This window comes from Solanum lycopersicum, chromosome 6, assembly GCF_036512215.1.
Source record: "Solanum lycopersicum chromosome 6, SLM_r2.1".
Classification (NCBI taxonomy): Eukaryota; Viridiplantae; Streptophyta; class Magnoliopsida; order Solanales; family Solanaceae; genus Solanum; species Solanum lycopersicum.
The window spans coordinates 34,292,661-34,316,808 of NC_090805.1; the positions used below are offsets into that span (position 1 = coordinate 34,292,661).

At 32.3% G+C, this 24,148-nt stretch overlaps 3 protein-coding genes and 1 long non-coding RNA gene across 4 annotated transcripts; 3 read left to right on the forward strand and 1 right to left on the reverse strand.

Annotated features, from left to right (window-relative positions):
- Positions 1 to 8,311: 8,311 nt before the first annotated feature.
- Positions 8,312 to 9,179, reverse strand: LOC101252190 (em protein H5). The gene is made up of 2 exons (XM_004240807.5): positions 8,711 to 9,179; positions 8,312 to 8,645 (listed from the first exon to the last, which is right to left on the reverse strand). Exons 1-2 carry the CDS (start codon positions 8,826 to 8,828, stop codon positions 8,482 to 8,484), a joined length of 282 nt encoding a protein of 93 aa, XP_004240855.1. The 5' UTR covers positions 8,829 to 9,179; the 3' UTR covers positions 8,312 to 8,481.
- Positions 9,180 to 12,099: 2,920 nt separating this feature from the next.
- Positions 12,100 to 12,768, forward strand: LOC101252495 (uncharacterized protein At4g08330, chloroplastic-like). The gene is made up of 2 exons (XM_004240808.5): positions 12,100 to 12,203; positions 12,345 to 12,768. The coding sequence occupies exons 1-2, from the start codon at positions 12,100 to 12,102 to the stop codon at positions 12,766 to 12,768; spliced, it is 528 nt and encodes a 175-aa protein (XP_004240856.1).
- A 1,398-nt stretch (positions 12,769 to 14,166) lies between these two features.
- Positions 14,167 to 17,750, forward strand: LOC101251481 (laccase-12-like). Its single transcript, XM_004241042.5, has 7 exons — positions 14,167 to 14,582; positions 14,769 to 14,920; positions 15,126 to 15,370; positions 15,493 to 15,621; positions 15,970 to 16,458; positions 16,743 to 17,207; positions 17,419 to 17,750. The coding sequence occupies exons 1-7, from the start codon at positions 14,442 to 14,444 to the stop codon at positions 17,547 to 17,549; spliced, it is 1,752 nt and encodes a 583-aa protein (XP_004241090.2). The 5' UTR covers positions 14,167 to 14,441; the 3' UTR covers positions 17,550 to 17,750.
- A 3,581-nt stretch (positions 17,751 to 21,331) lies between these two features.
- On the forward strand, positions 21,332 to 23,967 carry LOC138349132 (uncharacterized). Its single transcript, XR_011221726.1, has 2 exons — positions 21,332 to 21,735; positions 22,114 to 23,967. It is a non-coding gene; the product is annotated as an uncharacterized lncRNA (long non-coding RNA).
- The last annotated feature ends 181 nt before the right edge of the window (positions 23,968 to 24,148 follow it).

A 24,148-nucleotide genomic window follows, 5' to 3' on the forward strand; every position in this document is an offset into this window, starting at 1 on the left:
TTTCATCCTTTATACAAGAGTCAAAAAAAATTATACAAATTAATTATTAGTCCTAAAATGAATTTCAAAGATAACAAAACAAAGTATTATATCTTATAAAGAATAAGGGAAAATTACATTTAATCATAAATCTCCTACATAATAATTTTTGATAAAACGTAAATAATTCAAAAGCAAATAATATAATAGAAACGTTACTTCTTAAACACTTAAAAAAATTAAGAATAATCAATATATATAGCTCAAAATCCATAAATCTCCATCTCTTGATGTTATCTTTTCATCCTGTATACAAGAGTAAAAAAAAATAAGAACGAATCACAAAGATAACAAAACAAAATAATTTATTTAGAAGAAATAAAAATACGATGACATATTAGCCTTACTTGCTAATTAAAAGTAATATATGAAATAATATTTGAAAAAGATAATACACCTCAAAGCTTTCAAATATTGTAACATGTCTTTCACTAATTCTCTAACAAAAAATGAGCACAAAATAACACACAATTTTAGTGTGATTTTATAGTGTTAATATAACCTTCCACATTAAATAATTAGAAGTTGTGAGAGGTTATAAATATGAAGGATTTGGGAGTTATGAATATTTAGTACTAATTTAAGAAAATTTTTTTATATAATTGGAGAGGTATAAGTTAAGAAGATGATTTTGTAAGAAAAAATAATTTAAAAAATAAGAAAAAATGTCAAGTAAGAGATAAAAAAATGAATGGAGGTAATATATAGATAAATAGATTATTGCTAGAATGACTATCCTAGTTAAAATAAAATATGTCTTATTAACTACAACAAATATGATATATAGCTGCAAAATTATTAGTCATCATATCAAATTCGTCACTCATTGTTTGCTTTTAGTGACAAATTTATTTTTCGTGCTTAAATATATGAAACACATACTTTTAGTGATAAAACGTAAAAATTTTTAGTAAAGTTTTGTCCACTAATATTTCCGACAAAAAAAATTAATTGGCGCCATTTGTTATGTAGTGTTAGTCACAAATTTAAAGTTACCTAACACGTTATTTCGTCACTAATAATGTGTCTAATTCATGACAAATTATTTTTGTCTTAAAATATATTAATTTTTGGACACGAAAAAAAATTTATCTAAAGAAATATGTTGTTACAATATCGACAAATTAGAGTTTGTTGTTAAATATTATAAGTTTTAGCTATAAAAATTTAGGTTTAGTTATGACATTTGTTTACGTCATTAATAATATAAATATTGGTGACAAAGATTTTATTGTCTTTAATCAATCTCCAATTTAGTGACAACAAAAAAATTGTCAGAAAATATGTAAAGTGTTGAACAACGCCGACTTAAAATTTGTAGTGAATAATTCAACTATTTTCTACGAAAAAATCATAGTTAAATACAATTTTTTTTAACTACAATTGTTTATAATTTCAAGTAATAACTTACAAAAGGAATAATACAAGTTCTTCATAAAAAATAGACAGTGTCCATTCGTTAATTGTCGAGGGAAAAATACTAAAATCAACGAATTCAGACGATTTTGTAAAAATAAATAAGTTCAATACATCAATTTTCTTAAATTACACAATTATAAAACGCAACATTTGAAAAGTATAATTTAGGTTATAAGTATTGTGAGTGGGGTACGATTCAACCGCTAAATCGCTAATATTTGTTGGTTTCGCACTTTTATTTTTTATTTTATACATTTTCATTGATAAAGAAGATAAAAAAATAATTTCTGAAGTTTTTGTGTTTTTTTTTGTGTGTTTCTATTGATTTGTGTTTGATAAACTATATAGACTAAGTCGATCTATTTGGTTTTGTCTATAAATATGTACATATATAATAGTAATTCCACATACTGTCACGACCCAAATCGGGCCACGACTGGCACCCACACTTACCCTCCTATGTGAGCGAACCAACCAATCTAAACATTAACATTTCAATATAATATCAACAGAAAGTAATGCGGAAGACTTAAACTCATTAATAAAAACCAATTCAATAACTTCTAAAAACTCAACAACTATTATTATCCCCAAAATCTGGAAGTCATCATCACAAGAACATCTACTTCAAATTACTAAAGCTAAGAGTATCTAGAAGCTAAAATACATAAAAAGCTAGTCCATGCCGGAACTTCAAGGCATCAAGACGTGAAGAGGAAGATCCAGTCCAAGCTAGAAGCGTTAGCTCACCCTGAAATCCGGAGTAATGAAGACTGGCTAGAGTTGCGGTTGAGTTGAAGACGACGGCACGTTTGCTGCACTCCACAAATAATCAAAAAGAAAACATACAAGTAGGGGTCAGTACAAACACAAGTACTGAGTAGGTATCATCGGCCAACTCAAAATAGAAAACAGTATATATCAGATAACATCATAAAATCAACTAATATCCTTAGCATGCAGCATTTACAATTACCATAACCCTTGGTTACAACACCAAGCACATCAATGAGGACTCACGCCTCCTCATCATACTCATTTGGGAATTAGGTTCATTAGATTGAATATATTAACATCTTTCAAGATTCATTATCTTTATTCCTCTCGTGTCGGTACGTGACACTCCGCTCCTTAATATACTATCCTGGTGTCGGAACATGATCGGTCATGACACCCGATCCATATTCTATCCTGGTGTCGGAACGTGACACCCGATCCATATTCTATCCTGGTACCGGAACGTGGCACCCGATCCATATACTATCCTGGTGTCGGAACGTGACACTCCGATCCTCATATACTATCCTGGTACCGGAACGTGACACCCGATCCATATTCTATCCTGGTACCGAAACGTGGCACCCGATCCATATACTATCCTAGTGTCGGAACGTGACACTCCGATCCTCATATACTATCCTGGTACCGGAACGTGGCACCCGATCCCCTAATCTCACTACTTTCGTTCATCAAGCCTTCTTTTATACTAAGGCATCATCATTAACAAAGTAGATTAGGGTTTCTTTTTCAAGATTTAGAATTCAATAGCTTCATCATGCTTACCTCATCACAATTATATAATCACAACATGCAAACACACAATTAAGCATATAGAAGGGTTTACAACACTACTCAATACATATCATTCGCTATTAAGAGTTTACTACAAATAGTGTAAAAACCATAACCTACCTCCACCGAAGATTCGTGATCAAGCAAGCAATTTTTCTCAAGGCTTTGTTTTCTCTTCGTTTTCCTCTTGTCTCGATCAATCCTCTCTCTCTCTTCTTGTTCTTTCTATTTTTCTTATTCAAACCCTCTTTCTTTTACCCTAATTAGCATATAATTAAGTAAAAAAGATGGTGAATTAACCCATTAATTAATTCAAGGTTATCTCTTTTAACCCTCAAGTAGTTAAACTATTAACATTAACCTACTAAATTTATAATTATAGCAGGAATAGTCCAAAACGCCCCTTAAAACATTTAAAGAAATCCGACCCCGCCTGGGATTACGCAGCCTGTGACGGCCCGTCGCGCCTGCGATGGTCCGTCCTGCTGCTCCGTCACAGAGTTCAAAGACTCAATTCTCTGAAGAGTCTGTGACGGTCCGTTACGCCTGTGACGGTCCGTCCTGCCATTCCGTTACGAAGTTCAGAGAGTCGATTTCAGTACCCATTTTTCAGAATTTCTAAGTGTTTTGAGACGAGACCCCCTCGACGGTTCGTCGTGCCTATGACGGTCCGTCGTGGGATCCGTCGTCTCAGCCAGTTTTCCAGAAATAACATCTGTTGCTCAAAACGACTAAACAGGTCGTTACACATACATACGTAGATTAACTATACAAAGATAACATCGATTTACAAACTTAGACTTCTCAAAGTTGCGAAATATTTCATGAATATCTATTAACTATTTTTATCAGTGTGAAAATTGAAGTAAAAAATAAAAGAAATGAACCAACTAGGATTTCAAATATATTATGACGAAGTATTATAGTTATGAATATCAATTTTGTTTTCAAAACAATTGATTTACTTATCAAAATGAACAAATTATTAATTTTTTTTAATAAAATTGAAAGTTTAATTTTACATAAATTTATAATTGTACTGAATAATTTTTAAATTTATAAAAATAAGTAAATAAAATGACAGAAACGTAATGCATGTATTTAGCGATATTTTTTAAGAAATATATGGTTTAATTAAAATATAATCTACATTTGAATGAATTGTGGGTAGTAAATTTCATGCATTTATGTATGAACATAAATGATCATATAATATATTATTTCTCTAAAATTTAAATTTAAAAGAAGTGAATGAAGTAAAAATAAAAATAAAAATGAGAGACGAGAGAGAGTTGGTCAGATGGTAAGCACTCTTCACTTCCAAACTCGAGGTTGTGAGTTTGATTCCCAAAGGAATCATAATGTGCGAGCTCTTGGCCAAGGGTTAGAAAAAATAGATCTACAAGATACATGGACAAATATGTATATCATAGGAAAATTAATCATGTTTAAATTATAAATTTATGCCTCGTTAAGAACAATATGATATTTTTATATATAAAATATAGTCAATAGTGACGAAATTAGAGTTTGTTCAACTATGAAACACATATAATTTTAGAGACAATTGATTTCGTCATTGATTGAAGTAAACCAATTAATGATTATATTATTTTGTTGGTAGGAATAACATTTTTAGTGACAAAGCATACTATTAACTATAAAAACAAGGGTACTTTTTACAACAAATAAATTTGTCACAAATGTTTAAGTATATAGGGACGATTTATCTTTTTGCAGTTAAAATAATACTTTTAGTGAAGAAGCACTAAATCGTCTATGTATACTTTTAAAGACACACATTTAGTGATGCCTAAATAACGAATTATTTTTTGTCTCACAAGATTTTTAGTGAGGAAATACGATTTATTAATGACGAAATACTTTGTTCTTGACAATCGAATTTATTGTAGCCGTTTTTGGGTAATTAATTCAATCCTCCTTTCCTTTTTAACTATTTTTATCAAAAATCTCCAAAATCAATTTCTCCTATAATTATGATAAGTCCATTGGATCTCTATAAATTCAACAAAAAAGATTAAAAAAATAAAATCAACTGACTTACACTATAAAGAGTTTTTATATTAAAGAATCTCTCCTGTCAAAGAGAAGAAAAAGTTTGTCAAAACTAAAAAAATTATAAAAAATGTGAAGAGCTTCAAGAATATTCTTTAAGATTTAGTTGTTATTCATATATCATTTTTTTGTGCTGAATGAAATAATTATATTTTTAATATGTTACTTATTTTGGGAGCATTTAGAAATTGTATAAGGAGAGATTTTGTTTGTGAATAATAATAATAATAATAATAATATGTAAAATTACTATTTCATTTATGAAACTTAAAACAGAGCAGTTATCTTAGAAAATTAAAATTTGGTACATTTCAATTCACATTATAACTGTATACAAGCTTGCAAAAGAAAAATACATGTAAATAAAATTTGATATATTGCTAATGATCGATATTCTTCAAACTAGATTCTAACAACTTCCTTTCACAAATAAGATCGTATATATCATACATGTTGCTCTCTCACATATTCTAACAAATAAAAAAATCAATCATCAAAATTACATACAAAGATAATAATTGTGGAGATAACACTAATAATGCTAAAATAAAAAACAATTAAAAAAGGGGAAAAAGAAGAAAAAAACTTCTTGGAAAAAGAGTTTCAAATGAAAAGAAGCAAAATAAAAAGAAGAAAAATTGAAAAGAAATTATGAATGAAAATACAAAATGTAAGGACAAAAGAAGAAAGAAAATTCTTGGAAAAAGAATTTCAAATAAAAAAAAGCAAAACAAAAAGAAAAAGATTAAAAGAAAATTATAAATGAAAAATACAGAATGTTGTGCATTGTATGACATATGCTGTAGTATTTATAGTTAGTAGTAGTAACATACAAATATGAAAAGATAGATAACTTTCATTAGAATAATTACAATTGAATGAAAAGATAGATAACTTCCATAGAATAATTACACTTGAACGACTTTAATTGCGACTATCTTCAATATTTAAGTGATTTTTTTTATATTTTAAAATTGAAAATGGTTAAAAAGTATAAAAAAGAAAAACATTTTTCTAGCCCTTAGAGGCATACCATACCAGCGATTCTAGATTCAGATTTATATAGATATATAGATTTTTTCACTTCGATCCTCGACCCCCCCCCCCCCCCATACACACAATAAAATTGAGTTTGCTTTTAAAAAGTATTTTCAACTTAAAAATTTTATTTTTTTCACCTTTACCCTCGACCCCACCAGCCCCCCACCTCCACAAAAAATTTAGTTTGTTTTTAAAAATATTTTCGATTTCAAATATTATTTTTCACTCTAGTAAAAATAAAAATATTTCTCAAAAACATTTTTCATTCATAAATCAAAAACTAAAAAAAAATTCAAAAAATATTTTCCACTCACCAACCAAACATGAATAAGTCAAAACTTTACTTATTTTCAAAAAAAATGTTTTTATTTCCATGAAAAACATTTTCTTTCGTACCAAACAAACACTTAAACTCTTACTTCACTTATTTCTCATTTTAAAATAAACATTGATTTGGATTGTATATATGTATTTAAAACCAATTTAGATTTGTGCAAGTTGCCAAGCATTATCGATAGGAAAAACTAAGACATATTTTACCATTATATTTATTGTTATTGTCTATACTTTTAAGATATATATTATGTATTTTATCACTAATAAATAGTTTTTTAATGTATTTTAAACTTATATGCATGTATTTTTTTTTGGCTATCAGTTAAATAAAAACAGAGAGAGCAAGCGATATTGTGGAGGGAGGTGAGTGAGTTTCAATTCTATGTGTTTCCGATATATGTGAATCACAATAGATATATGTATTTGTATCATCTTAGAGTGATTCACTTGTATATGAGATACCAGATACATGGGAAACTAACGAGTGATATATGAGAGAGATGAATGAGATTTGTTATGTATCCCAGATACATTGAGACTCTATTTAGATTAAATGTATCTACAATAAATTACACTTAAATTTAATCCTATGTATCTGTGATACATGTATCTGAACGTATTTATAGGTACTAAATATAAAATGCGTAATATTGCAAACTAAAGTATGTCTAAGTAATTAACTCCTAAACTAGTAGTATTATATATCAGCCTTAATGATATCAATACAGTATATGATATTGATTTACACTTTGTTTGGATCATTGTTATTCATTGTTTCATAATGTATTATATTGAATTGTACGGTAGATGCAATGTTTGGCTATACTGTATTGTTTGTTATTGTTTAATAACATTTTAATTGTTTGTTTTGATCGTAACGTTCTATATTATAATTTATAAATTTACTAAAAATATTCTAATTATTCTAAGGTAGGAGGTTTGATTGATTTAAATAATTAAAATAAATGATAAAATAATATTTTGAAATATTATGTAAATATATAATTGAAAAAAAAATTAAGTAACAATGAGAACACACCAAATTGATTGTTCCATAAAATAGAAGTTTTTCATTGTTACGTAACAACAAAATTTAACAATACAATACAATACATTTTAATAACAATCAAAATAAACGTAGGTATAGTAACGATACAATACAATACAATAAATAAAAATGATCCAAACATAATTTTAATATCGATAAATCAAATTATCAGCCTTAAAGATACCAATATATAGTATTGATTTAGTTAAACGAAGTTCGTTTTTGCTTAGTCTCCGCTGCATCAATACCCCACCACATTTTCTAGAGTAAACTTTTGGACTCAAACCTATATTTTTGGATTGCCTCCTCAATTTGTCCAAACCTATATTTTGGATTGCCGCCTCATTTTTATAAATTGTAACCTTTTGCATGTCCATTAAGCTTTTTCGAGCCAACCTTATTTATCTTTTAGCTAGGGAACGCCGCTCTCATCTTCATTGGTGAATGTCCTCATTTAATTTGAGCTTCAACCTCCTAAATGAATCTACTTTTTAAGCCAAAAAAATCAAAAGTACCTGAAATTTATTTTTAATTTGAATTTATTTGATGTTTATTTTGACCTTGTCAAATATTTTAAATCTTTTTTATATTGACACTCCCAAAACTCAAAAATTGAGTTAAAATATGTTTTTGATTAATTCTAAAACCTAATCATTTTGATTTGTATTCACTAAAAAAATAATTGTTGGAAAATTTATGGTGCCATAAATTCGAGACACTGTTATTTGGTAACGTAAGAAAAACATAATATAATAGAAATAAGAAAATTATAAACTCAGATTACAACTAAAAAAGACTTGGAAGAACCTTCATTCAAGTTAAAAGACGTGACACAAGAAAAAGACGCAACGCATACATATATAAAGACATGAGACAGACTCGAACATAAGACCCCAAGTAGTAGACGATGGAGGCTGCGTTTATTATTAACACAAGGTAGTACTACTTATTTAACCCTTTGTCTTATACTTTGACTCGTCAATCTCTATGCCTTCACGTTGAGCACGCTCACCACCAGACTCATCGCCAGTGCTCAGACCTCCCTTACGTCCCATTTCCTGGTACCCTTCACTTCCCAACTGCTCCTTCCTCGTTTGCCCTCCTCGGCTCCTACCTAAAAAAACCATATACTATTCAAGTATAAATAATATAAAATGGTAATCAAATATAAATATATACCTTCAGCAAGGTGCTCTTGAGCTTCAAGACTTTTGCCACCAGTGCCACCAGGAACTACAGTTTCACCTTCCTTTGCCCTTCGATCAAGCTCAGACCTTTCTTCTTGATGTGACGCCATCTCTCTCTTTTTCTAAATAAAAACAAAGTAGCTGATGTTGTGTACATGGTGGGTTGCTAATTTATAGGGAGATAATGGGTGTTAAGCAATTGACACGTGGAGAGGTCGACGCAGCAGGAAGAATGACACGTGTCAACAAGGCTGATACTATGCACGCAACCTGTCATCCCACACGAATCACAAATGCATGCTACATCTGAATGAATATCCCACAGGTTTCCCGTACTCCTATTTTGTTTAAAAAATAATCATGTATATCCTAAAAAGAAATTATAATATTAGTAACTGTGAACATTATACTACTGCTAGAGAATCACCGAAAGAGCTAAACAAACTTATCGTTATTTTACTACTTTTATTTCCCTCTAATAGTTGTGGCGTACATCATTTTCTTTTTCGTCTCTATCTCCTCTCTCACTCATGAATACATTTACCCAAAAAAAAATAACACTCTAATAATTTCTATGATTAAAGAAGATGATCTAATTTAATCTTACACGGACTTTTAAAAAGTAAAATAATATATTTTTAATTTTAGATTTAAAGTTATATTAAATGTATCAAACGACTTTAAGCATATTCCGTGAAAAATTAAAATGAAATATATATTTATCGGAAGAAAGAATCATTTTTAAAACAAACAAACTAAGAATTATGATGAATCATTTTTTTTAAAAAAAATTAAAATTAAAATAAATAATTTTTATTTAGATTGTACCGTATTATTATACATTTTTCCAAAAGAACATTCATTCATTTCTTTCTTTTCCGTCGACCACGATGATTGAAACGACGCGAAAAATCCAAATCCGTAAAGGAGAAGGGCCGTGGGGGCATTTGGGAAAGTCGGACCGATCGGGTGTCTTCGTTTCAACCGACGGTACAGAAGAAGAACGAAACGAAGTGAGGCCGGGGGCAGGAAAAAGAGTTGAGGCGATCAAGCTCGACGATCGGGAGAAACAAAACGAAATCAGGATTTAATCGAAAAAGAAGCACGATTATAAATACCATGACCGATAACCATCGATAAAGAAAAATCTTTCTATTATCACTTCAAATTCCAAAAGTTTAATTAATTATATATCATATCATAAATTTAAATTCAAAATAATTTTAATAATATCGTATAAATCATAATAATTAACTATTTAAAATATAAATTCAAAATAATTTTAATAATATCGTATAAATCATAATAATTAACTATTTAAAATTTTTAAAATGGGTATAAAAACCACTATATTATTATTATTCTGTTTATAATTTTATGAATTTGATAAAATGGTATGAGGGAGTAATTATGACATACTTTTTTATATAGTTAGTCCATTCATGATTTTATTTTTTAGCGGAAGAAACTTAAAATAATTAATCTGAAACACATTTTAATTAATGTCAAATTTATTTCAATTTTGGTCAATTTTTACGTGGCTATTTGAAATTTGATAAATTGTGCAAAATTTGATTTCAATTTTTTTTTTAAAAAAATCTATTTTTGTGAAAGCAATTGGCTATTATATGGATGCAAATTTGGCTAATATGCCAAGAAAAAGTTGCACAATATAGCAAACATATGCTACATATTTATTGTATGTAATTAGACTTTTTCTTGCATTTTGTTGTTGTATTTGTATCAATCGTTTAGTTTATCTAGCTCTTTTTTTTTATATATAAGTGATTAAAAAAAATGAACATAAGTTATATAATAGTAAATATACAAGAGCTTTGAGTACACGTGATATTAAAGCTTTGAATACAAGTGATATAAACACGAATGTAAATAGTACAAGGATAAATGAATATAAATGATTTGAATACAAGTAATACAAGAGAGATTGAATACAAATGATACAAAAATGAATGAATACAAGTAATATATATAAGAACGAGAAGGTAAAAATATCGAATACAAACTTAAATGCACACAAAAACACAACAAACACACTCACATGATACCTCAAAAAATATGTAAATAGAGAAAGTGGTGACCAATAAAAAGAAAAATTAGAGAGGTGAAAATGCACGTATAAAGAAAAGAGAGGCGAATACACAAAATATAAAGAAAAGAGAGGTGAAAAATGGTTAGTGCGGGTTTTTAATGAGAGTGGTTGAGATTTTAGTGATTTTGAACCTTTTGAGTTGAGTTATATTGAAATGGTTAATCTTGATTAACATTTCGTGATTCGGTGATTTAGTCAGTTTCATTGAGTTTAGAACGTCAAGTTTGATTAAGTAGAGTATTTGGTTAAAATTCCAAGAACTTAGGTGGTGATTTGGGATTTTTGGCAAAAAGTTGGGTTTGACGCCTAAAGAAGTTTCGAGGGGATATTTTTGTAACAATTTTTTTTTAAAATTTGACGATTTTATTGAGTCCAAAATAATGCATGTCAAATTTAGAGTAGCATTTTTGTTTATTTCTATGGAATTTCGAACGAATCTCGAGGGTCCATTCAAAGACTTTGAAAATCAGCAAAATCTTTGACGGTGTAAGATCGGTTGGTCATTTTTTGAATTTTTTGTAAAATTACCATTTTGCCCTCCCAATTTTGATCTATAGTTATTTCTAATTGAATTTTGAATGTTGGTTTCGAACTTTGAGTAAAGAGTTGAGATTTTTGTAAGGTTTGATTTTGAAATACTAAATTTGTTTAAAATTTTTTTTTGGATATCAATTATAGTTTCGAGCGTTAAAATGAAATTTCGTCAATTCTATCTATTTCAAAATGTGGAAATAATATCTGCAAAAGTTGTCGATTTTAAATTTAGAATCTTTATGAGCATTTATAATCCCAAATAAAATTCTATAAAATTTAATCTTTAAATTAACTTCGATCAATATTCAGGATTGATTACTCAAATCAAAATTCAATAACACAAGGAAGTAAATATAAATAGCATAAGAGGGATTAATTATTAGTAGAGTAATGTGTGTTCAAAGAGGAGGAGGGAATGGGTAGGAGATGGGTTAAATAAACGGTTGGATCTTCTGTTGGAATTAGGTCACGTGATTTTGAGCTTGCCATATAAGCTTTTGTCAAAATTAAAAAAAGATATATTTCTATCCAAAAAAAAAATAATACAATAGTTAGAAAGGTTATATTAGGAATCAAAGTAGAACAAAAATTATATTTAAATTACTTTAAATAATAGTACAAGGTTTTTAAAATTGTGAGGCTTAGTTACCGTTAGGAGCGGCGTGAAGCTAGCTGTTACAAGTAATAATATTATATGAACCTTAGAAGAAGTGTTCAGCATTTAGCTTGTGTTGAAGATGACAGATTTGTTGAGCTGCTCATCACCTCAGCCTCACGACATTAATATTCCATTTTCCTCTCATCTTCAAACCAATACTGCTCAAAGAGACGTCACTTACAGGTACTTCCTCTTTTTCATTTTTCGATTCTAATTAGCGATTTTGGGATAACAAAAGTTTCCTGATTCAATTTTCTGCCAAAGAAAAAGAGAATAGTCGGGTACTATTGTGATTCTTATAACGATGTGTTTAATTTGTTGCAGTTGTGGATCCTGTGGATATGAATTGAACCTCAACTCTGGCAATCGCAATACGACAGTTATTGGGTCAAAATATGGAAAAACAATGAGGAGAGGGGTTCTCTCATTTTTATGCATTGATGAGAGCAGATTTACTCAGATAAGTAAACTTAGATGCTCACCCTATTTCAGGTCCAAAAACTCGTGGGGTTTCTTTCAACGACGCACTAAACTCTTGTGTCGAAAGTGCACAAATTATATTGGCATTTCTTATACAACTAGTAATAACAATGGTACAAGTGGTGCTGCACTACATATTGATGTCACCTCAGATGCTGCATTAGCAACACCTAATTGTTGGGATGGGCTGTCAGCTTGTACAACTAATTACGAAATAAAGATATGTGCATTAAGGCCATCTGTGAAGGAAGTCATTATGCACCAGTAAACTAAGCAAAATGCTGAAGGAACACACATGTTTGAAGAATCTGTTGTGAAGTCACCAAAAAGGAATGCTAATATCACAAGAAACAGAAGACAGAGTCACTCTGCTCAAGTTTTACCAAGATGGATAGTATACCCTTATTGCACTTCTTGTTCTTACTTATGTATGATGATTGTTAAAGCGTAGCTCAAAATGTGTTTTACCTTCATGTTTCGTTGAACTTGTCAAAGCAAATGTAAGCAAAAATCCTTTCATTGATTTGGATTGCTGCTACAAAAGATCAATTGTTGTCATCAGGGCTCTAGGAGGCACTAGCACAAATTGTATTTTGTGGACAAATCCAGGACTAATGCATTTCCAATTGGCCTAGTCTGGTCCAATTGCTCGACCTGTCCCATCTCGTCCCCTACCATGAACCGATTCATAACCTTGAGGTTGGACTGGATGGCTCATGACGTCAAATATTAACAAATTCATAAAAAAAGTTAATTGTTCATAAAGTAAAATATAATATGCAGATTGATTGTTTGGGCAAAACTCTGCTTTCTACCTGTACATCAAAATAGTTATGCTACGTAAATTCTCAGTTTGACTACAAAAACAAAGGTATATAATAAAGTGTTCATAAATCACAACCACTCGTAACTAATTTGTGAATATGAGTTTTCAAGAAATCTGCAGCGTAGAAATGGAGAAATTGCAACTCAACTAATTAATATATGATTAATTTGACTGGATTGTCTACATGACATAGTAAAAAAAATTTGGTCAATATTAAAAAACTTGCTTGTAGGAAAGAAAAATTATTATTCCAGTACTATAAAAAACTTGAGTCACACGTTTAGTTAGTGTAAAGAAGTAGCATACATTGGAAGATAATGAGTAGTAGAAATATTTTGATCATCAATTAAATTCCCCAGTATTTCCATGACGATTAAGAAAGTTACATCGTCTAGTACTTATCGTTTTGCTGATTACAAAATCATGTTATAAGAGAGAGTGCAAAGAGCAAATAATCACATTACATGTATGTACCGCCAGATGATGTTTAATGTAAATCCGTCATTGAAACAGAGTCTGAATTAATTAGAGAGGTTTAATTTATTTTCTTCTTTTCTGGTTGGGAATTGAAGAAGTTTATAGTATTTCTTGGTTTGAACTTTGAATATGCATATACTAATATGTATACTTCCTTAATTACTAAGGTCAAAGAAGTTAGCTTTAATTTTCTGAAACAAAGCTAACATAATGTGAAGTGAAAACTTAAGATGGTCACATCAAGAAGAGACTTATGAAACAAGCATTTGTGAAAATTGTTCACTAATGTATATAGTGGGTGCACCAACTTGAACATTAATCTACACTTTGCCCTATAATATAAGCTGACCTTCATGCTCAATCAAAACCTAATTTTCCAACCTCAAACAACCCTCCCTCCCTTCTTCTCCTGTGTATTTCCTCTGTCCCGATTTATATGACTCACTCCAAAAGAATGACAAATTTTATTTATTAACAATTTATTGTCCTTAATGAAAGCCACACAAGCATTTATGACTTATTTTGACACCACATGTTTCAAAAGCCCTTGTATACTCTGTTCGAAATCAAACTATATCACATAAATTGGGAAGGAGAGTAATATAATAAGCCTCAACTCTCAAATTTTTACTGCTTGCATGTGTTTTCCATTACTTGAACAGAACACAATGGATCATGCCTGCAATAGAATTACCAACACTTTGTGTTATTTTTTCTTCATCACCATTTTGCTCTTCGTAAATGCAAGTACTGCAGAAATACACTACCATGATTTTGTTGTATGTCTTTCTCGTCTACCTTAATCTCTTTATTTCTTTCTAATTAACATTTTGAGATTTTCATTATGATTGGAAGACGATGAGCTTGGTTACCTGAACTTTTACCTTGTTAGTGAAGGTTCGATTCCCCTCCCCCATTTCATTTTGTTCGATTCACCTTGTTTAAACTATGTTGTTATGGAACAGATTCAAGCAACACCAGTAAAGAGGCTGTGCAAGATCCATAACACTATAACAGTGAATGGACAATTCCCTGGACCAACCTTGCAAGTGAACAATGGTGATGCTTTAGTCATCAATGTAGTCAACAGAGCTCAATACAATGTAACCATTCACTGGTAGGTTCAGAATGCAAATGAACTTATCACATGTATTTAACTTCTATATAGTTCACCAGCAATATCAAAAATTCTTCGTACTGTCGTCTGTCAGTGTGCACGTGTGTGTATATATTTGTATTCAAGTCTATATACTGAATGCAACAATATCATACATACGAATGTGTTTTTCTGTGGCTGTTACAACTTTTTTGTATTTCCGAAGGCACGGAGTCAAGCAAATAAGAACAGCATGGGCAGATGGACCAGAATTTATAACACAATGTCCAATTAGACCAGGAGGGAGTTACACTTACCGCTTCACAATTCAAGGACAGGAAGGCACACTTTGGTGGCACGCGCACAGCTCATGGCTCAGGGCCACTGTTTACGGAGCTTTAATCATCTACCCAAAAGAAGGAGAATTCTACCCATTTTCTAAGCCCAAAAGAGAGACACCTATTCTGCTTGGTACTGAACTACTGATTCCTTCCCATTTTCAATTGAACACTTGAAAATAATTGAAAATGATACTTACTAGATGAGCAGTTTATATATCATTGAAGTAATGGATTGGGGTATTATGTGATTAGGTGAGTGGTGGGATGTAAATCCTATTGACGTTGTAAGACAAGCCACAAGAACAGGAGCAGCTCCTAAGGTATCAGATGCTTACACCATTAATGGTCAACCAGGTAATCTCTACAGGTGTTCAAGTAAAGGTAAGTTCCAATCTATGAAACATTCAAGATATGATTTGAGATATATAAATTGATAGTATAAAGATATTTCACACTATTCGTGTAGTATAAGCGACTTAACACTACTCACTAGCGAAAACATTTCACGCATTGTCAGTGCATAGAAATTAAAAACATGATACCTCCTAATATGCCATGTGTTACTAATGCTAAACATGGCATATACTTACTTATGTCACGGCCTTATAAGGGGTCGGTTGTTAAACTTATTACTAGTTCATCCAAACATTCATTAGTTTGGATGCAGACTAACAAGTTCAGCTATCATGTTTTCATATAATTCATCTTGTTGGATTCACCTTTATGCAGATACTACCGTAGTCATTGTGGACTCTGGTGAAACAAACCTCCTTCGAGTTATCAATGCTGCACTCAACCAGGCACTTTTCTTTGCTGTGGCAAACCACAAGCTAACAGTTGTTGCAGCAGACGCTTCGTATGTTCAACCCTTCACTACATCAGTGCTTATGCTAGGTCCTGGCCAGACTACTGATGTCCTAATCGATGGTAACCAGCCACCAGGCAGATACTACATAGCAGTACGAGCTTATGCAAGCGCTCAAGGACCTTTTGACAACACCACTTCCACGGCTATTCTTGAATACAAGAATACTCCTTGCTCTGTTCAGGGTATCAAGATCAATCCAATTTTCCCATCTTTACCGGCATTTAATGACACTGCCACTGCCACAACCTTCTCAACTAGTTTCAGAAGCCCAAGACAAGTGGACGTGCCAACTGAAATTGACGAAAATTTGCTCTTCACAGTTGGCCTAGGACTCAACAACTGTCCTAGAGGTGTGTTGGATTATAAGATAATCTCTTCATAAAGTAAATTATAATTTCCTTTAGGCACAAAGAGGATGAAAATGAAAATTAACCTATAAAGCACACTGCTAATGCTATAGTATCGCTACTACATCACTCATCGAGGGGTGTGGTGGGATGGATGAGATTTAACTTATTAGTACTATACTACTTAATATTCCAGAATGACTCAAAATTATATATTGGTTAACTAGAAAGATGAATGAATGGAGACTTGATCTACTGTGTAACATTTAACCTTTATTTCTAAACAGGTTCAAGCTCCAGGAGTTGTCAAGGTCCAAATGGAACTCGATTCACCGCCAGTATGAACAATATGTCTTTTGTGCTACCACCCAACTTTTCCATTCTGCAAGCACACTACCAAGGGATAGCTGGAGTTTTCTCAACTGATTTCCCAGCAGTTCCACCAGTGAAATTCGATTACACTGGTAATGTAAGTCGATCACTCTGGCAACCTGTTCGAGGAACTAAAGTGTACAAGCTAAAATATGGGGCAAGAGTGCAAGTTGTTTTACAAGGAACAAGCATCGTCACAGGTGAAAATCACCCGATCCATCTTCATGGATATGATTTTTACATTATCGCGGAGGGCTTTGGGAACTTTAATCCTCAAACTGATACAGCTAAATTCAACCTTGTTGATCCACCTATCCGAAACACAGCAAGTGTACCTGTCAATGGATGGTCAGTTATCAGATTTGTTGCTAACAATCCAGGTGAGTAGAAAAAACATTTTTTATATTCTTACAAAATAAGTTCTATGCAGAGTAATTGATAACCTGATAAAATGTTACTCCAACGAACATGCTATAATAGGTTAAATTACACTGATAGCGTAAAACATCCTTATACTATCCGCATGCATAACATTAATTCTTTTTTTATTGAGCTTTTGGACTTTTAACACCTTTTTTTTTTGTTAAATAGGAGTCTGGTTAATGCATTGTCACCTGGATGTTCATATTACATGGGGTTTGGCCATGTCATTTCTGGTGGAAAATGGAGTTAGTGAATTGGAATCATTAGTAGAGCCTCCACTTGATTTGCCTGTTTGCTGACAAACACAATATGCACAAATGATTCAATGAAACATAACTTTACATAATTTTTTGATGATTGAATAAATATGAAATGACACAAAAATTCTTGCAATACATGTATATAGGTCATACATAAACATAGCCTTAACTTTGGGTATGCACAAGATAGTTAAATTTGTATAAAATTAAATAAATAGACACATTTGTCCTACATAGTAATTTTAATTGTGTGCGACATGTTGGATAGTTTTTTTTGCTTATTATCCTGATTCTTACGCTATAGCAACAACTTACATCACTAAAGCGATTTGAGGCCATCTGCTATAGCGAGATCGACAGATGATCTAGGACTCAACATCTGAAAATAGACCCTTTTTATCAATTTTGAGAGTTCAACTTACCCGACTTTGATTTTGGAAGGCCTTATATACATTAAAGTCTGGTCTACAAGTACACATCAGTCAAATCTCAAAACAAGACCCCTTTCAAATGGACCTAGACCTCACCTAGCCCAAATTCCATTTAAGACTATCTACCGAAGAATTTTTAAGTTACTATTTAAAAAGTTTTTTGACCTAATTTATTTTTCTATGGACCTACTCATAACGATCAGATCAGGTTGTTATATTATCTCATCCAACAACATCTTTGAATTTCTTCATCTAGCAAGATTGTCACCTTTGGTCTACTATGAATGAAACATATTTCTTTACATTGTCACACGTATGAAAAATAATTATAGAAATAATAATTTATTACTGAGCTCGTTGTTTAAATAAAAATTAGTAAATGTGAAAATAAAAACATATATATAATTCATTAGGAAAATAGTTTTTTTTTAATATCATACAGGAACCTCATTTTAAAGTTTATATTGTACCTGAGAATTATACATAAAATATGGTTAAAATTTTAGAGCAAATCATGATTAAATTGCTGTGAAATTGTATTTTCGGGTACTAATTATTAGTTGAATAAAAAGTTTGTGATCAGTTACCTAAATAATAGGAAACCAGAATCATTGTGCAACTCAAAATTCAAAAAATAATGCACCCGACCAATTTAAAAGAAAACTGTGATAAAATTTTGAAAAATCTCATTTAAAATTGAGTTGTCAAAAAGGGTCAACCAGCCCCATCCGACCCAAGCCTCACAAACCAAGAAATTTGATTGGCTAGGGCTGACCGGTCCTTCATCTGGAAGTGCCTGAAAATGCTCAACTAAATCTAACCTTAGAAGGACAGTAGGGTAGGGCGGGTCAACCCTTTCTTTCTTTCTTTCAAACTTAAAATTCTATGACATCAAGAAAATGAAAAGATTTTCAAATCAAATATGACGAACAATGGTGTTTGTTTAATGACACTAGGAAAAAATGAGAAAAGACATAAACTCACCACTGAAGTTGTCCGTATTTTCATAAAGACACCTTAATTTTGGAAGTGTATCATCACCCCATAAAACTTTTTAATATCTTTGTAAATGGGCCATTTTGACCCATTCTCTATTCTGCGTTGTGACCACGCACATGAGGAGCGTGATGTAATGTTTTAAATGTCATTAATCAGTTTACAAGTGACATGTGTCACTTTATTTCTCTATCATTAAATATTTTATTAATTTACATCATCTTCCCCAAATTAAAACTCAAAAGAGCCATTGATAACCCACTTTTGATGATTTCATCTTCTTTATTTTTTCCAAAACAAGATCAATATTGGTACTCTCTTTGACGAATTCATCATCTTCCCGAAATGCAATATGATAAGAATTCATTTTCTCTTTTAATTTTCAGTAAAATGATTTTTTTTTCTTCTGGATCACTTAAAGTTTCAGATTCAATTTCGTTAAAGAAAATAATGAAGGATAAAAGAGTCGGAGAAACAATGCTAAACTGAAAATACACCACTCAGAAAGACAATGTAACAAAGAAAAAGGTCGAGATTTAGATGATTTATCAATCTTCTTTATCCTATCGTATGCTACCTGAGCTCTCTCCTTCATCTTCCTCTTGTTCTCGAGTTCCTTGATTTTATCAAAAATGGCTCCATCCAACCTCTGATGAAAGCTTCCCCAAGAGAAGCTTGGCTCTCTTCTTACTCTTACTTTTGTGCAGCTTGGAGACTCAATACCTTTTAAGCATCAAGAATAACCATCTTCTTAATCTTGTCATATTGGGGTGGAATACCCTCATAAATCTTGTGATTAGATTTTGATCGATAATATCAAATTCAATTTCTTGTTCCTCCAAGAATCTTGAAAGAGAGAGAGAAGAAAATATCAAGAACTTGGAAAGTTGAAAAATAACAAAGACAAAAAGATTTTTCTACTTTAGTAAAGAAACGGGTCGGGCTAAACGGGTTGAAAAGAGTGAGCATCACGCGCGTCAATCCGGATGAAGGAATGAGTCAAAATGACCCATTTACGAAGATATTAAAAAGTTATGTGGGTGATAGGACACTTTCAAAGTTAAAGTGTCTTTATAAAAATACGTAACAACTTCAGTGTTGACTTTATGTCTTTTCTCGAAAAAAATTAATGTGATTAGCATGTATCTAAGATACTAGATACGTGTATCTGATGTGATGCATCCCAGATACTGGAGCGGGATAAGAGAATGATGAGTGAGATAAAGAGAGCGAGGGCGCAGGATTTGTCAATGTGTCCTAGATACATGTGAATCCACTTGGATAAAATTTATCTAGAACAAATTCCACCTAATTTTTTGAGTCCATGTAACTCGAGATAGATGTATCTGGACACACCCAAATCTTTCGTACTATTACAACATAATGTACACCTAAGTAATTAGCTCATACACTAGTGAAATTTCTATAAGTTACCCTTAAATAAATAGTTTTGGCCGATAGGCCGACCCCTATCAAGACTCAATGGCCAAGGGTGTTAGTGAAAACTTACAATATAACAAAAATACAAGATTACAACTGAAAATGAAATGAAGAAACAAAAATCCCTTTAGGCTAAGGCGCGGATATCTCGCTCTCTTTAAGGAGATTCAAGCCCACTGTAGCAAATGTTTTCACCGTTCCAGCAGTAGTCCTCTTTGACTTGTCCCCTCCAGGATACAACAGTCCTCACAAAAAAATAACTCAACATTAATTAAATCTGATTAGGTAGAGAAAATACCAAAATACCCCTCACCATTTTTGACTAACTTTCCTTAACTGGACAGCCTAACTTCAAAAGGTCATATCTCACTCATTCAAACTCGAAACTTAGCAAACTTGGTGGCGTTGGAAAGATAATTAAAAGATCAAGGTATCCTGTAGTGTTGACACCCAATTTTGACCCGCGTCGGTATGATTTAATTAGCGAGCTTTATGAGTTTTCCAAATTATTTAAGTTAATTAGTTTTATAAATCTTGCGAAAATTTTAATATATATATATATATTACATAATTATGTATATAATTAGTATATCTTATGATTATTCAAAAAAAACCATCAAAAATATACATTTAAATGTTTTGTCAAGCTAGTTTAATTTAAAATTATAATTATACTTTTGAATCACTTTTACGAATTTAAATAATTATGTTACTAAATAAATAGGCTCGTTAATAAATTTATACCAAATTCGTTTTTAAATCAATTGACTATTATTCAAATTGAACTCTTTTTCCATTTAATTTGGAAGAGCCAGATTTGGGCCTCTATCCAATATTGAGGCGGCCCACTCCCCTCCCTTTCCAACATTTTCTCTAGGTTATTAATCCCCCGAGCCCAAACCTTTCCAGCCCATCTATCCCTTTTAATCTTGAACCCATCCCACGTTTTCCTCCAGCCCAAACCCGTTCCCCCCTTTCTTCTTCCCTTTTTCCCAGAACCCACGCATACGAGAAAACGGAAAACACCAGCGACTCAGCGCAACCACGCGTCTCATCTCTCTTTCCACACCTCACGCGACCCCCTTCCTTCTTCCCCTTTTCCTTGCGACAAAACCCAGGAAACAGAACCCCCTCCCGCGCGTGCCTTCGCATGTTCACCTCTCGCTGTGCAACGGCTCTTTGGAGTCGTTTTCGCCTGCAAATCGTACTCTCGCGCAGACATGGCAGCAGGGGAGGCAGAGGATTTTTGTCCGTGGTGCTGAGATTGCGCCACGTCGCCTCGCAAGGACACCCGAACTCATCCCAACCATCCGCCATCCCTTCCATTTCCGCAAGGGAGCCGAAAATTTCAGGAAAAGGTGTTGCCCCATTAAGGGAAAAGTTTTCAAATTTCAAATTCAAAGAGACCTGAATCCCTCCCGCCCTCCTAACGAAACCCTATTTTTCCATCATCTATATAAACCCCATTCCATTTTCAGTTCAGGGGTTAGAGATTTTTAGGGGAAACTTCGTTTGTTCTGTCTGTTCTGGGTTGGAGGTTTTTGAGTTGGAAAAATTTTGTTGGAGCTTTCGTTGGATTTTTTTGGGTTTGAGATTTCAGCTGTAAAGAAACTTTGAGTTGAGGAAGTTTTCGAAATATTTCGGTTCTTTTTATTCCTTTTCTGTTTTTCTCAAAGGACGGAGAATTGAGAAATTGTTGGTTGAAGTTCTTTGTTTTCTTCCTATTACTGTCGCAGGAACTGAAGAAATTTTGAGAGTTGGAAAATTGGTTAGGTCTTCGTTGAGAAGTTGTCTGTGGGAGTCGAAGTTTTCTTTCGAAGTTGAGCATCTTTGCTTAGCGCCAAAACATTTAGCAAGTCGAGTAACATCTCATCAAACACCTTGAAAACGACTGACAGGCGAGAGAGTTGGTAAGGTGCTGTGTCCGAGTCGTCGCCTCCCTCCTGCTCACATCGTCCCGGTTGCTGCCTTCGAACAGGTAATTCCTTCGCTCCATCTTATCTCTTTGTTTTGTTTTCCCTGTTTCAAGAATACCCTTGTTTTTGTTGTTGTCGCTTCGTGCTTCGAATGCTGTTGCTGTTGATATATTGTCTGTCTTGTTTGTGTTGGATCAAATCTGCTAAGTATTCGGATGTGGGTATAAGGTCTATGCTGCCATGAACATGAAAGTGTTACATCTGTTAGTTGTTCGATGTTCGAGGTGTATTGTGTGCTGCGATTCTGCTTATTTGCTGGTTTTTATTTCGAGTCTGTGATGTATCACGTATTACAGTTGTGTTTTGTTATGTTGTTCGTCTTATGTCGCTTTCTTTTGTTCCGAGTTAGCCATGGCGCAGCAGCCATCGCCTTACCGAGTTAGGCTCAATTTGTGTCGTTTTCTGGGGATATCGCTTGCTTATCCTGCCTTGCTTTTAAGTATCTGTGTGTTCTCTTTGTGCTACTGTCTTCTTGGTACGTTTCAAACGGAGGAAAAAATAAAGTTTGAATATCTCGTATCTCGGAAATGCTGAGTCCGTCTTCTTGTCATCTATGGAAGCCTAATAATTTGAATAGGCGTGTATGTGGGTGTCGATTTTAAAGAGAAATAAAAAAAAAATCTTTTTTTTTCTTGAGAGCTTATTTTAATATTCTGAGGCTGATCTTCATCTCATTTTATGACTTCTTTGTGCAGCCCATTTCCTTTAATACCATTTTCTATGATTGAGTTTGTGGTACTAGTATTGATTAATGTTTTAGCAGCAATTGAGATGTATTTATTTCCTTTCCTGTTGGCATGTATTTCATTATGTCATTCATGAATCTTTGTTGCGAATGGACTTAGTTTTCCTCTTTACTGATAGCATTAGATCGATGTCATCTTATGCCATAGAGGTCTGTCTAATTAGCTTAACCGAGAATATGCATTCCTCTTGCCTATATGTTAGTCAAATATTTTGATTCTCTTATTTCCTTTTGTTATATATATCATATATGTGAAGGTTTTGCTTCCTATTCCTTCTATGAAGTCGTCTCCCCGCTAATGTATTTTGTTTACATCCCCTATATTTCAAGCTAGTTACTCTATGTATTAATTAATTTTTATTTTTTTTCTTTTTCCTTTCTCATTTCCGTGGCATGTAAATGGTATCCAAGTCCTGTGGACTTATTCTTGCATTCGGAGGAGCCGTGAAGGCTCGAAACTCTTTCATCTGAGTCATACACAATCAAGTGTCGCGAGATTTGAAGATATTTGAAGAAGACGGACTAGAAGACCCTTTTTTATATATTTGTTATTTTGCATTTTTATTTTGTAATGGGCATAAGCCCTTGTTGTGTTTATTTTCTTGTAATTATTTATATGTTTAGATTAGGACAGGTGAAAAATGGGTCGAAATCCGAAAGCAGGTGGGTTCGAGTTTCGGTCAAGGCGAACAACATTCGAAACTTGGACCCGAGTCTCTCTCTCTTTACTATTTGCTTATGTTATTTTGTTTTGAATGCTGTTAGCTTAGGATTAGGAAACTCCAAACCCCAATCGACGCCTTTTATTTTATCAAACTTAAAAACTAAGAATTGAAACTTTAAAGCAATAGAGGTTTAACTTTGAAAAATTGCTTAGAGTTTAAAAAGTTCAACTCTAACGAAATCTTAAAACAATAATATTTCACAAGTTCGTTTGAATTTAAAGAACTTTAACCTTAATTGAAAATTTGCAAGATAAAACAATAAATGTTTCAAATTTGATAATTCGCCTTAGGTGAAATTCTGTGAAAGTTCAAACTCCAATTCGCA

Bases quoted from the DNA above. Each gene is read 5' to 3' on its own strand.
- LOC101252190 (XM_004240807.5), bottom strand. From the start codon at position 8,828: ATGGCGTCACATCAAGAAGAAAGGTCTGAGCTTGATCGAAGGGCAAAG. The intron at 8,646-8,710 runs GTATATATTTAT...TGGTTTTTTTAG, and splicing joins TCAAGAGCACCTTGCTGAAG to GTAGGAGCCGAGGAGGGCAA.
- LOC101252495 (XM_004240808.5), top strand. From the start codon at position 12,100: ATGACAGATTTGTTGAGCTGCTCATCACCTCAGCCTCACGACATTAAT. The intron at 12,204-12,344 runs GTACTTCCTCTT...AATTTGTTGCAG, and splicing joins CAAAGAGACGTCACTTACAG to TTGTGGATCCTGTGGATATG.
- LOC101251481 (XM_004241042.5), top strand. From the start codon at position 14,442: ATGTGTTTTCCATTACTTGAACAGAACACAATGGATCATGCCTGCAAT. The intron at 14,921-15,125 runs GTAGGTTCAGAA...GTATTTCCGAAG, and splicing joins TACAATGTAACCATTCACTG to GCACGGAGTCAAGCAAATAA. The intron at 17,208-17,418 runs GTGAGTAGAAAA...TTTGTTAAATAG, and splicing joins ATTTGTTGCTAACAATCCAG to GAGTCTGGTTAATGCATTGT.